This window comes from Pleurodeles waltl, chromosome 4_2 (assembly GCF_031143425.1).
Source record: "Pleurodeles waltl isolate 20211129_DDA chromosome 4_2, aPleWal1.hap1.20221129, whole genome shotgun sequence".
Taxonomy (NCBI): domain Eukaryota; kingdom Metazoa; phylum Chordata; class Amphibia; order Caudata; family Salamandridae; genus Pleurodeles; species Pleurodeles waltl.
Window position 1 is genome coordinate 29,973,487 of NC_090443.1, and position 15,940 is coordinate 29,989,426.

Sequence of the window (15,940 nt, forward strand, 5' to 3'; positions counted from 1 at the left end):
CACCTGTGATTAACGTCTCACCAGCACAAACTCCATCACATTCCCCAGCTCACACCACCATGAGCCAGGGTGACCAAGATCAAGACGCATGGGACTTATACGACGCCCCAGTGTCAGATAACAGTCCGGAGGCATACCCTACGAAGCCATCTCCACCAGAGGACAGCACTGCGTATTCTCAAGTGGTGGCTAGAGCAGCACAATTTCACAATGTAAGCCTCCACTCAGAACAGGTCGAGGATGAGTTTTTATTCAACATACTCTCCTCCACCCACAGCTCCTACCAAAGCCTGCCTATGCTCCGGCACGCAAAAGAAATCTTTAAGGAGCCGGTCAAAAGTAGGGCAATCACACCAAGAGTGGAAAAAAAGTATAAGGCGCCTCCTACAGACCCAGCTTTCATCACTACACAGCTGCCACCAGACTCTGTCGTTGTAGGAGCAGCTAGGAAAAGGGCCAACTCCCACACATCTGGAGATGCACCACCCCCAGATAAAGAAAGCCGCAAGTTCGATGCAGCTGGTAAGAGAGTCGCAGCACAAGCTGCAAACCAGTGGCGCATCGCTAACTCCCAGGCACTACTTGCGCGCTATGACAGAGCCCATTGGGATGAGATGCAACATCTCATTGACCATCTGCCCAAGGACCTACAAAATAGGGCAAAACAAGTGGTTGAGGAGGGACAGACCATTTCCAACAACCAAATCCGCTCCTCCATGGACGCTGCAGATACAGCTGCACGGACAATTAATACATCTGTAACTATCAGAAGGCATGCATGGCTCCGAACGTCTGGATTTAAACCAGAGATTCAGCAAGCAGTTCTCAATATGCCTTTTAACGAAAAAGAACTGTTCGGTCCAGAAGTGGACACAGCGATTGAGAAACTCAAAAAAGACACGGACACTGCTAAAGCCATGGGCGCACTCTACTCCCCGCAGAGCAGAGGGAATTACAGCACATTCCGTAAAACACACTTTAGAGGGGGGTTTCGGGGTCAGAGCACACAAGCCAGCACCTCACAGGCAACACCGTCCAGTTACCAGGGACAGTACAGAGGAGGTTTTCGGGGACAATATAGAGGAGGGCAATTCCCTAGGAATAGAGGAAAATTTCAAAGCCCCAAAACCCCTACTACTAAGCAGTGACTCACATGTCACTCATCCCCTCCACACAACACCAGTGGGGGGAAGAATAAGTCATTATTACAAAGCATGGGAGGAAATCACTACAGACACTTGGGTTCTAGCAATTATCCAACATGGTTATTGCATAGAATTTCTACAATTCCCTCCAAACATACCACCAAAAGCACAAAATTTGACAAAACATCATTCCAATCTCCTGGAGATAGAAGTGCAGGCACTATTGCAAAAGAATGCAATTGAATTAGTGCCAAACACACAAATAAACACAGGAGTTTACTCACTGTACTTTCTGATACCAAAGAAGGACAAAACGCTGAGACCAATCCTAGACCTCAGAATAGTGAACACATTCATCAAATCAGACCATTTTCACATGGTCACACTACAAGAAGTATTACCATTGCTAAAACTACACGACTACATGTCAACTTTAGACCTCAAGGACGCGTATTTCCATATACCAATACACCCATCGCACAGGAAATACCTAAGGTTTGTATTCAAAGGAATACATTACCAATTCAAGGTACTGCCTTTCGGATTAACAACCGCACCAAGAGTCTTTACCAAATGTCTAGCGGTAGTCGCTGCACACATCAGAAGGCAGCAAATACATGTGTTCCCATATCTAGACGACTGGCTAATCAAGGCCCATTCGTTAATAGAGTGCTCAAATCACACAAATCAGATCATACAAACCCTCTTCAAACTAGGGTTCACCGTCAACTTCACAAAATCCAACATTCTGCCGTGCAAGGTACAACAATACCTAGGAGCCATAATAGACACAACAAAAGGAGTAGCCACTCCAAGTCCCCAAAGAATTCAAAATTTCAACACCATCATACAACGCATGTATCCAACACAAAAGATACAAGCAAAGATGGTATTACAACTCCTAGGCATGATGTCTTCATGCATAGCCATTGTCCCAAACGCAAGACTGCACATGAGGCCCTTAGAACAGTGCCTAGCATCACAGTGGTCTCAAGCACAGGGTCATCTTCTAGATCTGGTGTTAATAGACCGCCAAACTTACCTCTCGCTTCTGTGGTAGAACAACATAAATTTAAACAAAGGGCGGCCTTTCCAAGACCCAGTGCCACAATACGTAATAACAACAGATGCTTCCATGACAGGGTGGGGAGCACACCTCGATCAACACAGCATACAAGGACAATGGAACGTACATCAAACAAAACTGCATATAAATCACCTAGAACTTCTAGCAGTTTTTCAAGCACTAAAAGCTTTCCAACCAATAATAGTTCACAAATACATTCTCGTCAAGACAGACAACATGACAACAATGTATTATCTAAACAAGCAAGGGGGGACGCACTCCACGCAGTTAAGCCTGCTAGCACAAAAAATTTGGCGTTGGGCAATTCACAACCAAATTCGCCTAATAGCACAATTTATACCAGGGATCCAAAATCAACTCGCAGACAATCTCTCTCGAGATCACCAACAGGTCCACGAATGGGAAATTCACCCCCAAATTCTGAACACCTATTTCCAACTCTGGGGAACACCTCAGATAGACTTGTTTGCGACGAAGGAGAACGCAAAATGCTAAAACTTCGCATCCAGATACCTACACAAACAGTCCCAAGGCAATGCCCTATGGATGAACTGGTCAGGGATATTTGCTTACGCTTTTCCTCCTCTCCCTCTCCTTCCTTACCTGGTAAACAAACAAACTCAGTCAAAACAAACTCAAACTCATATTAATAGCACCAACTTGGGCAAGGCAACCCTGGTACACAACGCTGCTAGACCTATCAGTAGTACCCTGCATCAAATTGCCCAACAGGCCAGATCTGTTGACACAACACAACCAAAAGATCAGACACCCAGATCCAGCATCGCTGAATCTAGCAATCTGGCTCCTGAAATCCTAGAATTCGGGCACTTACAACTTACCCAAGAATGTATGGAAGTCATAAAGCAAGCCAGAAGGCCATCCACCAGGCACTGCTATGCAAGTAAATGGAAGAGGTTTGTTTGCTACTGCCTTATTAATCAAATACAACCATTACACACAACTCCAGAACATGTAGTGGGTTACTTGCTTCACTTACAAAAATCTAACCTGGCTTTCTCTTCCATTAAAATACACCTTGCAGCAATATCTGCATACCTGCAGACTACCTATTCAACTTCCCTATATAAGATACCAGTCATTAAAGCATTCATGGAGGGCCTTAGGAGAATTATACCACCAAGAACACTACCTGTTCCTTCATGGAACCTAAATGTTGTCCTAACTAGACTTATGGGTCCACCTTTTGAACCCATGCACTCCTGCGAAATACAGTTCCTAACCTGGAAGGTTGCATTTCTCATCGCCATTACTTCCCTAAGAAGAGTAAGCGAGATTCAGGCGTTTACAATACAAGAACCTTTTATACAACTACACAAGAATAAGGTCGTCCTAAGGACTAATCCTAAATTTTTGCCAAAGGTTATTTCACCGTTCCATCTAAATCAAACAGTGGAACTTCCAGTGTTCTTTCCACAGCCAGATACCGTAGCTGAAAGGGCACTACATACATTAGATGTCAAAAGAGCATTAATGTATTACATTGACAGAACAAAGAACATCAGAAAGACTAAACAACTATGTTCGATGGCATCTGTCGCTGTAGATACGCATGTTCTGCAATAGCTCGCCATCTGGTGTTGGGCCGGAGTGTTACAAGTTGTTTTTCTTCGAAGAAGTCTTTCGAGTCACGGGACCGAGTGACTCCTCCTTTTGTCTCCATTGCGCATGGGCGTCGACTCCATCCTCGATTGTTTTTTTTCCGCCATCGGGTTCGGACGTGTTCCTGTCGCTCCGAGTTTCGGAACAGAAAAAATAGTTAATTTCGGAAGATTTTCGTCGGTATTGTTGCGTTCGGGATCGGCATACTTACATTCAACACCGCATCGAAGATCGAAGAGCTCCGGTGCCCTTCGGGGTAATTTTTCGATCCTCCGTCGGGGCCTGGTCGGCCCGACCGCGTGCTGAAGAACGCCGATGGAACGGACCCCGTTCCGTTTCTGCCCCAAATGCCACAATAAATACCCCTACACAGACCAACACTTGGTCTGCAACCTGTGCCTGTCACCTGAGCACAGCGAAGACACCTGCGAGGCCTGTCGTGCGTTCCGGTCCCGAAAAACACTCCGAGACCGTCGAGCCAGAAGACTTCAAATGGCGTCCGCACCGACAGCCCGACGGGAGTTCGAGGAACAGGAAGAGGAAGGTACCTTCTCGATCCAAGACTCAGACTCCGAAGGATTCGACGATACACAAACCGTGAGTAAGACGTCGAAAACCACACAAAGAAACATTTACAAGGCCCAGGGGACGCCACTGCCACCAGGCCATGGCTCAACCCATAAAATCGGTGACCGACCGTCGGCACCGAAAAAGGCCCAAACAGTGCCGAGATCGTCCGACTCCGGTCGAGACACCGGCACGCAGCCTTCTCGGGACCGAGAAAGTGCTGGAGACAAGCCTCGACACCGAGATGCCGGTGTGGACACGGCTCGACGCCGAGACAGCGGCACCGAAACAGATCGACGCCGAGAGGTTTCGGCCCCGAAAAGGAAAAAAGTCACCTCGGAGCCGAAAAAACACGCAGACACAGTTTCGACGCCGAAACAAACTGCAAGCGACCCAGCTTCAGGCTCTTATACAGAAGAGCACTCGCTGACCTCCCAAATGCAGAAGCATAGGTTTGAGGAAGAGCTACAAGCAACTGATGCGGACCATACGCAAAAGCGTATCTTCATTCAGCAGGGGACAGGAAAAATAAGCACCCTTCCCCCCATTAGGAGAAAGAGAAGGTTGGAGTTCCAGACGGAACAAGCACCACAACCAAAAGTGGTGAAAAGAGTTACACCACCACCCTCTCCTCCGCCCGTGATTAACGTTTCACCAGCACAAACGCCATCACACTCCCCAGCTCACACCACCATGAGCCAGGGTGACCAAGACCAGGACGCATGGGACCTATACGACGCCCCAGTGTCAGATAACAGCCCAGAGGCATACCCTACAAAACCATCTCCACCAGAAGACAGCACCGCGTACTCTCAGGTGGTGGCTAGAGCAGCACAATTTCACAACGTAAGCCTCCACTCAGAACAGGTCGAGGACGATTTCCTGTTCAACACACTCTCCTCCACCCACAGCTCCTACCAAAGCCTGCCTATGCTCCCTGGTATGCTCCGGCACGCAAAAGACATATTTAAGGACCCGGTCAAAAGTAGGGCAATCACACCAAGGGTGGAAAAAAAGTATAAGCCGCCTCCTACAGACCCGGCTTTCATCACAACACAGCTGCCACCAGACTCTGTTGTTGTAGGAGCAGCTAGGAAAAGGGCCAACTCTCACACATCTGGAGATGCACCACCCCCAGATAAAGAAAGCCGCAAGTTTGATGCAGCTGGTAAAAGAGTCGCAGCACAAGCTGCAAACCAGTGGCGCATCGCGAACTCCCAGGCACTACTTGCGCGCTATGACAGAGCCCACTGGGACGAGATGCAACATCTCATTGAACATCTGCCCAAAGACTTCCAAAATAGGGCAAAACAAGTGGTTGAGGAGGGACAGGCCATCTCCAACAACCAGATCCGCTCCTCCATGGACGCTGCAGATACAGCTGCACGGACAATTAATACATCTGTAACTATCAGAAGGCATGCATGGCTCCGAACGTCTGGATTTAAACCAGAGATTCAACAAGCAGTTCTCAATATGCCTTTTAATGAAAAAGAACTGTTCGGTCCAGAAGTGGACACAGCGATTGAGAAACTCAAAAAAGATACGGACACTGCCAAAGCCATGGGCGCACTCTACTCCCCGCAGAGCAGAGGGAATTACAGCTCATTCCGTAAAACGCCCTTTCGAGGGGGGTTTCGGGGTCAAAGCACACAAGCCAGCACCTCACAAGCCACACCGTCCAGTTACCAAGGACAGTATAGAGGAGGTTTTCGGGGACAATATAGAGGAGGGCAATTCCCTAGAAATAGAGGAAGATTCCAAAGCCCCAAAACCCCTACTACTAAACAGTGACTCACATGTCACTCACCCCCTCCACACAACACCAGTGGGGGGACGAATAGGTCATTATTACAGAGCATGGGAGAAAATCACTACAGACACTTGGGTTCTAGCAATTATCCAACATGGTTACTGCATAGAATTTCTACAGTTCCCTCCAAACATACCACCAAAAGCACAAAATTTAACAACACACCATTCCAATCTCCTAGAGATAGAAGTGCAGGCACTATTGCAAAAGAATGCAATCGAATTAGTGCCAAACACACAAATAAACACAGGAGTTTACTCACTGTACTTTCTGATACCAAAGAAGGACAAAACACTGAGACCAATCCTAGACCTCAGAGTAGTCAACACTTTCATCAAATCAGACCACTTCCACATGGTCACACTACAAGAAGTATTGCCATTGCTAAAGCTGCACGACTACATGGCAACTTTAGACCTCAAGGATGCTTATTTCCATATACCAATTCACCCATCGCACAGGAAATACCTAAGGTTTGTATTCAAAGGAATACATTACCAATTCAAGGTACTGCCTTTCGGATTAACAACCGCACCAAGAGTCTTTACCAAATGTCTAGCGGTAGTCGCTGCACACATCAGAAGGCAGCAAATACATGTGTTCCCATATCTAGACGACTGGCTAATCAAGGCCCATTCGTTAATAGAGTGCTCAAATCACACAAATCATATCATACAAACCCTCTTCAAACTAGGGTTCACCGTCAATTTCACAAAATCCAAGATTCGGCCACGCAAGGTACAACAATACCTGGGAGCCATAATAGACACATCAAAAGGAGTAGCCACTCCAAGTCCACAAAGAATTCAAAATTTCAACACCATCATACAACGCATGTATCCAACACAAAAGATACAAGCAAAGATGGTATTACAACTCCTAGGCATGATGTCATCATGCATAGCCATTGTCCCAAACGCAAGACTGCACATGAGGCCCTTACAACAATGCCTAGCATCACAGTGGTCTCAAGCACAGGGTCACCTTCTAGATCTGGTGTTAATAGACCGCCAAACTTACCTCTCGCTTCTGTGGTGGAACAACATAAATTTAAACAAGGGGCGGCCTTTTCAAGACCCAGTGCCACAATACGTAATAACAACAGATGCTTCCATGACAGGGTGGGGAGCACACCTCGATCAACACAGCATACAAGGACAATGGAACGTACATCAAACAAAACTGCATATCAATCACCTAGAACTTCTTGCAGTTTTTCAAGCACTAAAAGCTTTCCAACCAATAATAGTTCACAAATACATTCTCGTCAAAACAGACAACATGACAACAATGTATTATCTAAACAAGCAGGGAGGGACGCACTCCACGCAGTTAAGCATGTTAGCACAAAAAATTTGGCATTGGGCAATTCACAACCAAATTCGCCTAATTGCACAGTTTATACCAGGGATACAAAATCAACTCGCAGACAATCTCTCTCGAGATCACCAACAGGTCCACGAATGGGAAATTCACCCCCAAATACTGAACACTTATTTCAAACTCTGGGGAACACCTCAGATAGACTTGTTTGCGACAAGGGAGAACGCAAAATGCCAAAACTTCGCATCCAGATACCCACACAAACAATCCCAAGGCAATGCCCTATGGATGAACTTGTCAGGGATATTTGCTTACGCTTTTCCTCCTCTCCCTCTCCTTCCTTACCTGGTAAACAAACTCAGTCAAAGCAAACTCAAACTCATATTGATAGCACCAACTTGGGCAAGGCAACCCTGGTACACAACGCTGCTAGACCTATCAGTGGTACCCTGCATCAAATTGCCCAACAGGCCAGATCTGTTGACACAGCACAACCAAAATATCAGACACCCAGATCCAGCATCGCTGAATCTAGCAATCTGGCTCCTGAAATCCTAGAATTCGGGCACTTACAACTTACCCAAGAATGTATGGAAGTCATAAAACAAGCAAGAAGGCCATCCACCAGGCACTGCTATGCAAGTAAATGGAAGAGGTTTGTTTGCTACTGCCATATTAATCAAATACAACCATTACACACAACTCCAGAACATGTAGTGGGTTACTTGCTTCACTTACAAAAATCTAACCTAGCTTTCTCTTCCATTAAGATTCACCTTGCAGCAATATCTGCATACCTGCAGACTACCTATTCAACTTCCCTATATAAAATACCAGTCATTAAAGCATTCATGGAGGGCCTTAGGAGAATTATACCACCAAGAACACTACCTGTTCCTTCATGGAACCTAAATGTTGTCCTAACTAGACTTATGGGTCCACCTTTTGAACCCATGCACTCCTGCGACATACAGTTCCTAACCTGGAAGGTGGCATTTCTCATCGCCATTACTTCCCTGAGAAGAGTAAGCGAGATTCAGGCGTTTACTATACAGGAACCTTTTATACAACTACACAAAAATAAAGTCGTCCTAAGGACCAATCCTAAATTTTTGCCAAAGGTTATTTCACCGTTCCATCTAAATCAAACAGTGGAACTTCCGGTGTTCTTTCCACAGCCAGATACCGTAGCTGAAAGGGCACTACATACATTCGATGTCAAAAGAGCATTAATGTATTACATTGACAGAACAAAGAACATCAGAAAGACTAAACGACTCTTTATTGCATTTCAAAAACCTCATGCAGGAAACACAATTTCAAAACAAGGTATAGCCAGATGGATAGTTAAATGCATCCAAATCTGCTACCTTAAAGCTAAACGACAGCTGCCCATTACACCAAGGGCACACTCAACCAGAAAGAAAGGTGCTACCATGGCCTTTCTAGGAAACATCCCAATGCAAGAAATATGTAAGGCAGCCACATGGTCTACGCCTCACACATTCACCAAGCACTACTGTGTAGACGTGTTATCCGCACAACAAGCCACAGTAGGTCAAGCTGTATTAAGGACATTATTTCAAACTACTTCCACTCCTACAGGCTGATCCACCGCTTTTGGGGAAATAACTGCTTACTAGTCTATTGCAGAACATGCGTATCTACAGCGACAGATGCCATCGAACTGAAAATGTCACTTACCCAGTGTACATCTGTTCGTGGCATCAGTCGCAGTAGATTCGCATGTGCCCACCCGCCTCCCCGGGAGCCTGTAGCAGTTTGGAAGTTACCTTCAATTATTTATATATGTATCATCTCAACCTTAAATAAGTGCATACTTAGTCACTCCATTGCATGGGCACTATTACTACAATTCAACTCCTACCTCACCCTCTGCGGGGACAAACAATCGAGGATGGAGTCGACGCCCATGCGCAATGGAGACAAAAGGAGGAGTCACTCGGTCCCGTGACTCGAAAGACTTCTTCGAAGAAAAACAACTTGTAACACTCCGGCCCAACACCAGATGGCGAGCTATTGCAGAACATGCGAATCTACTGCGACTGATGCCACGAACAGATGTACACTGGGTAAGTGACATTTTCATTATTGCATTTCAAAAACCTCATGCAGGAAACCCAATATCAAAACAAGGTATAGCCAGATGGATAGTTAAATGCATCCAAATCTGCTACCTTAAAGCTAAACGACAGCTGCCCATTACACCAAGGGCACACTCAACCAGAAAGAAAGGTGCTACCATGGCCTTTCTAGGAAACATCCCAATGCAAGAAATATGTAAGGCAGCCACATGGTCTACGCCTCACACATTCACCAAGCACTACTGTGTAGACGTGTTATCCGCACAACAAGCCACAGTAGGTCAAGCCGTATTAAGAACATTATTTCAAACTACTTCAACTCCTACAGGCTGAGCCACCGCTTTTGGGGAGATAACTGCTTACTAGTCTATGCAAAACATGCGTATCTACAGCGACAGATGCCATCGAACTGAAAATGTCACTTACCCAGTGTACATCTGTTTGTGGCATCAGTCGCTGTAGATTCGCATGTGCCCACCCGCCTCTCCGGGAGCCTGTAGCAGTTTGGAAGTTACCTTCAACTATTTGTATATGTATCATCTCAACCTTAAATAGGTACATACTTAGTCACTCCATTGCATGGGCACTATTACTACAATTCAACTCCTACCTCACCCTCTGCGGGGAAAAACAATCGAAGATGGAGTCGACGCCCATGCGCAATGGAGACAAAAGGAGGAGTCACTCGGTCCCGTGACTCGAAAGACTTCTTCGAAGAAAAACAACTTGTAACACTCCGGCCCAACACCAGATGGCGAGCTATGCAAAACATGCGAATCTACAGCGACTGATGCCACGAACAGATGTACACTGGGTAAGTGACATTTTCATTCTAAGTCAGATCTTGCACAATGGATAGTTAATTACATTCAAAAGTGCTGTGCCATAGCTAAATTTCCACTTAACGCTGCTTTGACTCGAAGGTAAGAAGCCGCTGTGACTTTCTAGAGAAACATACTGCTTGCTGGTGTGGTCTGTACCACCCTCCTTCACAAAGCTTTACTGTGTAAGACATTCATACCCAGCTGAAAAGCTAAGGTCTGGTTAACTGTCCTTAAAACAGTATTGCAAATGTCTGCTCTGAGCCACCCACGGTATTGAAGAGGTCATTGTTTTTGAGTCTGCGCACAGCAAATGCTCTACAGTTACACGTGCTACAAACGGAAAATGTTACTTAACTGTGACAGCCGGTTTGTACCATGAAGTGCTGTAGATTTATTTACACCCTCCCACTTTTCTAATGTAATCTTATGTTCACATTGTTACAACTTAAACCTCAGGTTAAAGCACATTCTCAATGCATCAGTACATATAAGCTTTCCTGCTTCACTTACCCTTATGTGGTGGAAACAAATAAAATATCTGAGCTCACATCATTTCCTGCTGCACTGTAGGTTGCAGGGAGGGATACTAATGTCGAAGCTGTGTTTGCCTAAAAAAAAAAAGCATATTGCAACGCCCATGGTCAATCCCAGATGGCAGAAGAGTGTAAAGCATGTGACTTGGGAGCGCCATACGCTGCAAACTGATAGTTAAGGCTAAATAGCATTTTCTTTTTGCAGATTGATTTTGTTCTGTATTTATGTGCGTCTCGCCCATGTCCTCAGTCCTAAGGTCACAGACAAAAAAATGAAAGACCCTTTACTGAAGTGAAGCAAAGTAATAAATTGCAAATGACACAACAATAGTGAAAATAGAACAAATGATTGTGTCTATGTATTGGTTCATTGATGGCTTATGTTCCGCATCATAGGGGTTTAACATAACTACAATGTCTGGATGACTCCCAAAATGAAAAAAAGAAGAAAATTTGAATGTTCCAGACCCATTGTCTAGATGGCGGAAGCATGTGATGGGAGTCATTCAAGGTTTGTACCTATTGGTACATGGAAAGAAAGGTCCCCCCCCCCCCCCCTTTCTTTTCTTTAAGGAGAGAAATAAAGGAAGTTGCCTTCCAGTAGGTGGTTGTAGGACAAATCGGTAAAGGGCTTAATAGGCAAAGACAAAGCTCGGACTAGGCTGCCTCAAAGTTACTATAGCACATGGAGAAACTGGAACACTGGATATGTACCGTAGCCTTGTACTGCTACGAGTATCTGTTATGCATTTTTTGTTTGGGGGGGGGGGGGGGGGGGGGGGGTGTCTGAGTTCATATGAAGTGCACTATCAGGCTGAGCATTGTAACTGGAACATAACCTGTGTTCTCATCTCTTATTCCTTCAGTTCCAGTCATTGTTCCAGAAGTAGTTGTATCTGTGAAAGTGAAAGAGCCAGGTAAGCCACTATTGGATGTTTACTTTGTATTACTTTCAAACGACTGTGTTGGATCTGACCTTTAAGGTGATTGTGATCTAATTATGCTGAACTGTCCAATTACCTCCTGTCACCTATATTTCTCTTGGTAGAGCCAGAATTTTTCCGGTTCGAAGGTGTCTGGCTAACAGAGACTGGAATGTCTGCTTTGCGCAGCCTCACCTTGTCACCAGTGCAGAAAAGGAAGCAGCGACGCTCTCGTCTCTCTACTAGTGGAGAAGTGGGCATAGAGTCTGTAGACCTCACTGGCCAGGATGACAAGAAAGAGGAGGGCGAGATGGAAGTGGATGAAATGAAAGTGGAAGGTACGGAAGCAAATCTGTGGAAGTTTAGAGATCTCGCCTTCCTCTGGCTTGTCTGCAGGTTGCTTTGATAAGTGGATGGTGCCTTTCAAACTCTCTTCATTTGAAAGAGCAAGGATTGGTCCTCCACTAACTTTATTCACAATCCCAGTGATAAGTAGAGACTGGCTAACAATGCAGTTTTTTTTTTGTATCTTGATAGCAATTAGTGAAGACCTAATGGACTGCGAGATTAAGCTGGAACCTCCTGCAACTCCTGAGCAGGATGCAGGTAGTGGGCTGGAACCTGGGCAAGATTGTGGCAGTGAAATGGACCCTGCGCAGGAGGGAGCTGGAGAGATGGAACCCGGCCAGGAAGAAGGAGTGGACCTTGATTCTTCCCGGCAAGGAGACTGTGAGATGGAGCCAGACAAAGGCTCAGAGGAACTGGATGATAGCAAGAAGAAGAAGAGAAAGCCATATCGGCCTGGTGAGGAGTGATTCCTGGGTTATTTGCTGTGGAGCAGTCACCTTGGGTACAGGGAAAATAGTTGGTAGAGAAGGTAGGGGATATGTTCAGAGACTGGTGTATTTCATAGACGTTTTCTTACAGCTAATGTGGAAGCAGTGTGTGTAAAATTCTAATCTGTTGGGTAGAAAACAGAATTGTGAAAGTGACATGGCTTTTGAGAAAGCCTTGATTTATTTTAGTTGGAGTGATGTTTTGTTCTGTGTACATGAACGCCCTGATCAGTTGCCGCTTTTCAGTAGGTTTTTTGTCTTCTCTTTGGAAAGGCATTGGTGGCTTCATGGTGCGGCAACGCAAATCTCACACGCGGACCAAGAAGGGATTGGCAGCTCTGTTTGAGGCACAGAGGGAGGCAGAGTTGGAGGCCATGGCCCTGAATGCCGAGTTGCAGCAAAATGAAGGTACAGTAGAATTGTGAAGCAATAATGTCTTCAAAGTAGGAGGTTGTAGTGGGTATTTTGGTTGGTGCTCTGGTGCTCTAGTTACCTCACTTTTCAAAAACCTTTCAACTTAAACTTGGGGTCTTTAGCTAATTTATTTAGTTAATGTGATCTTAATAGGCAGAGACCACTTTGCACAGATCTGTAGAAGTGTGTTGTGTGTCTTATCTCATATGTCATGATAGTAATTGTAGGAAACTGGCTATCTTGTGTACCAATATAAAGGGACACTGCAGATAGTCCAGAGTGACCCTTACCGGATGACAGTTGTTAAATTAATAACCCTACAAGCTCTCTTTTTTAGTAGGTTGGGCGAGCAGTTAGGCTTATCAGATGATAGTGTTATGCATTTATTGAACACAGTATCAGTAAGTTAGACACACTCAAAGAAATCGGACACCAACTTATAAAAACATTTTTTTTTATATTTAGACACCAAGATCACCGTAAATGGTTTTGAAGGTCTTGGCCACGCAGGGACACCATCGGTCCCATGGAACTCGGGCTGTGGGGCTCGAGGCAGTGGGGCTTTGAGGCATTGGGTCGCGCGGCTGAAGATCCTCACAGTCTTAGATTCCTTCAGAAAGAGACTGAAGGCGGCAACTTGAGGGCCTGGTTGGCCGAACTCAAGGATGGGTTCAGCTCCAGAGGATCTCAGAACCCCATGGGAACAGTCGAGTCCCTCTGACTCTGCTTCTGGTGCTTTAGTGCAATGGTGCTTTGAGGCGTTGGGTTGTGGTGGCCAGACACTTACTCTGAGTCTTGGTGACCTGATGAAGAAGGGGAACAGGGCAGTAGGGCCACTCTCCTTACTGGCCTTATAGACCCTGATGCCCCTCGACAGTAGGTCTGTTTTGGTTCTGTTAGAATCCGGATTGGACCACCAACAGGCCTCCTGGAGGGGTTAGCGACATGGGTGAAGTGGCAGGGCAGACCTCCTGGGCTCCAAACAATCTTTTCCTGGCTCGTTGATCCTTCGGAGGGCCCAGTGGCCAATGAGACAGAATACCGGACCTTGCAAATAGTGCCTGCAGAGGCAGAGAAGCAGCTCCTCTGTTCCAAGGGAGATCTTTCCTGGTTGTTGAAGTGCTTGATAGTCCTCAAAGGGGTTTGTGGAGGTTATCAAGTTCTTGGTGAAGTTAGTCCACCGATGGACAAAGTACAAGCAGCCTGGCAGAGTTTTGCACGAATCCTTGGTGCAGGTATTCAGTTCTTGCTCTCTTCGATCTGTCTTCTTTCTTCCTCGGTTCCCAGTAGTAGAGTCTTGACTTAATCTGTTTTCCTGTGTCAGGGCATCCCATAAATACTGAAATCTGATAGAGACTTCTAGTTGCAGATTCCTTACCCTTAGAATTTTCCCCCAGGCGTCAGACTGGATCCGGAGATTTTTTTTTCAGGCAATACCCTTGCGCGTAAGTAGGTGGCGTCGGTCGACTCCGCAGGCGTCGTGGTCGCTGTGATGATGTCGGGAGTAGTACATAGATGCCGCCCTCGCGCAGTGACGTCAGTTCTTTTCATTCAGCGCCACGTGCTGATCCGAGAGAGAGCTACCCTCTGCTATTTTTTGGCTGAATTCAGCCGTTTTGTCGATAATATTTGGTGCGACCTTTGGTGCGTCAAGGATGTCCCCGAAGACTGGGTTCAAGCCGTGCGAGGACTGCCACCGCATGATGTCAGTGACGGACCCTCATCGTGTCTGCCTGTGGTGCCTTGAGCGCGACCCGAAGTCGTGCTCCGAGTGCCGGGCGATGCATCCGAAGGCTTTGAGGGAGCGCTCAACTCCGATCGCGGAGGTAACTAACTTGTACTTTAGGGTTGCTAGGGGAGTGAAGGATAGTAGCCAGTGGGTTACTTACCTTTGGGGTCCCTACAACCTCTAGATTCCCAAGTCCTTTGGGGAGTGGGTTTCACCATGTTTCAGAGTTCCTAATTCCACCACACACAGGATGGGAGGATTCTCCTTTTCATGTTCACTACAGGCTGCACCCCTCTAGGGGTGTGTTCAGCCTGCAAGTACAACACACCTCCTGACTACTTAATTTCATGCCTATCTTGTGCCATATGGACCTTAGGACAGGGGTTTGCCTCCCCTAGGTCTGCAGGAGCTGGGGTCACATATCAAAGGCAGCAGGGACTTAGAAGGCCCTTGCCTTGGTAGGCAGATTTACTAGCCGTACTGTTGGAGGAGGTGATAACACCTCCTGCCAGAGCAAGTATTGCTTTAGTGCAGAGCCTCACACTTCCAGAGGGTCTGAAACTAGTGTATGGTGGCAAGCTGGTCGATACCAGATAGCCAGCACACCAGAGGACTAGTAGGTTTCAGGGGTCACTTCTAAGGTCCCCTTTGGCTGCATGTCATAATAAATCCAACACTGTCATCAGTGTGAGTTTTTTTTAAGATGAGGTATTTGATACCTAGCACCATTTATTTCCATGCAGCCTTCATGTAGCTGGGTCACTCGTGATGACCAGTGTCCAGTACATGTTCTAAGATGGCTGCCTGGTCACTTGCAATATCTAGTTATAGAAGTAGACCTCACAGCAGCATACCTGCTAATGCAGAAATGCCCTCACATGTATTAAAATGCACCCTGCCTTAGGGCTCCCAAGGCCTGCTGTAGGGGGTGACTTACATATAATACATGCAGTGACTTTGGCATGGCACACAATGAGTGTGCCATATCGTGTTTTCACTTGGTGCTTGCACCCTGACA

General features: G+C 46.2%; 1 protein-coding gene across 4 annotated transcripts in view; it reads left to right on the top strand.

Annotated features, from left to right (window-relative positions):
- KMT2D (lysine methyltransferase 2D) overlaps positions 1–15,940 on the top strand; it is a 1,162,185-nt gene that overhangs the window by 422,675 nt on the left and 723,570 nt on the right. For 3 of the 4 annotated variants that reach the window (XM_069230486.1, XM_069230488.1, XM_069230487.1), the window contains exons 18-21: positions 11,887–11,937; positions 12,069–12,281; positions 12,481–12,747; positions 13,053–13,187. In XM_069230486.1, the coding sequence (XP_069086587.1) occupies positions 11,887–11,937; positions 12,069–12,281; positions 12,481–12,747; positions 13,053–13,187 (666 nt within the window). The remainder of the gene's footprint in view (positions 1–11,886; positions 11,938–12,068; positions 12,282–12,480; positions 12,748–13,052; positions 13,188–15,940) is intronic. The other variant, XM_069230489.1, reaches the window with a different exon arrangement.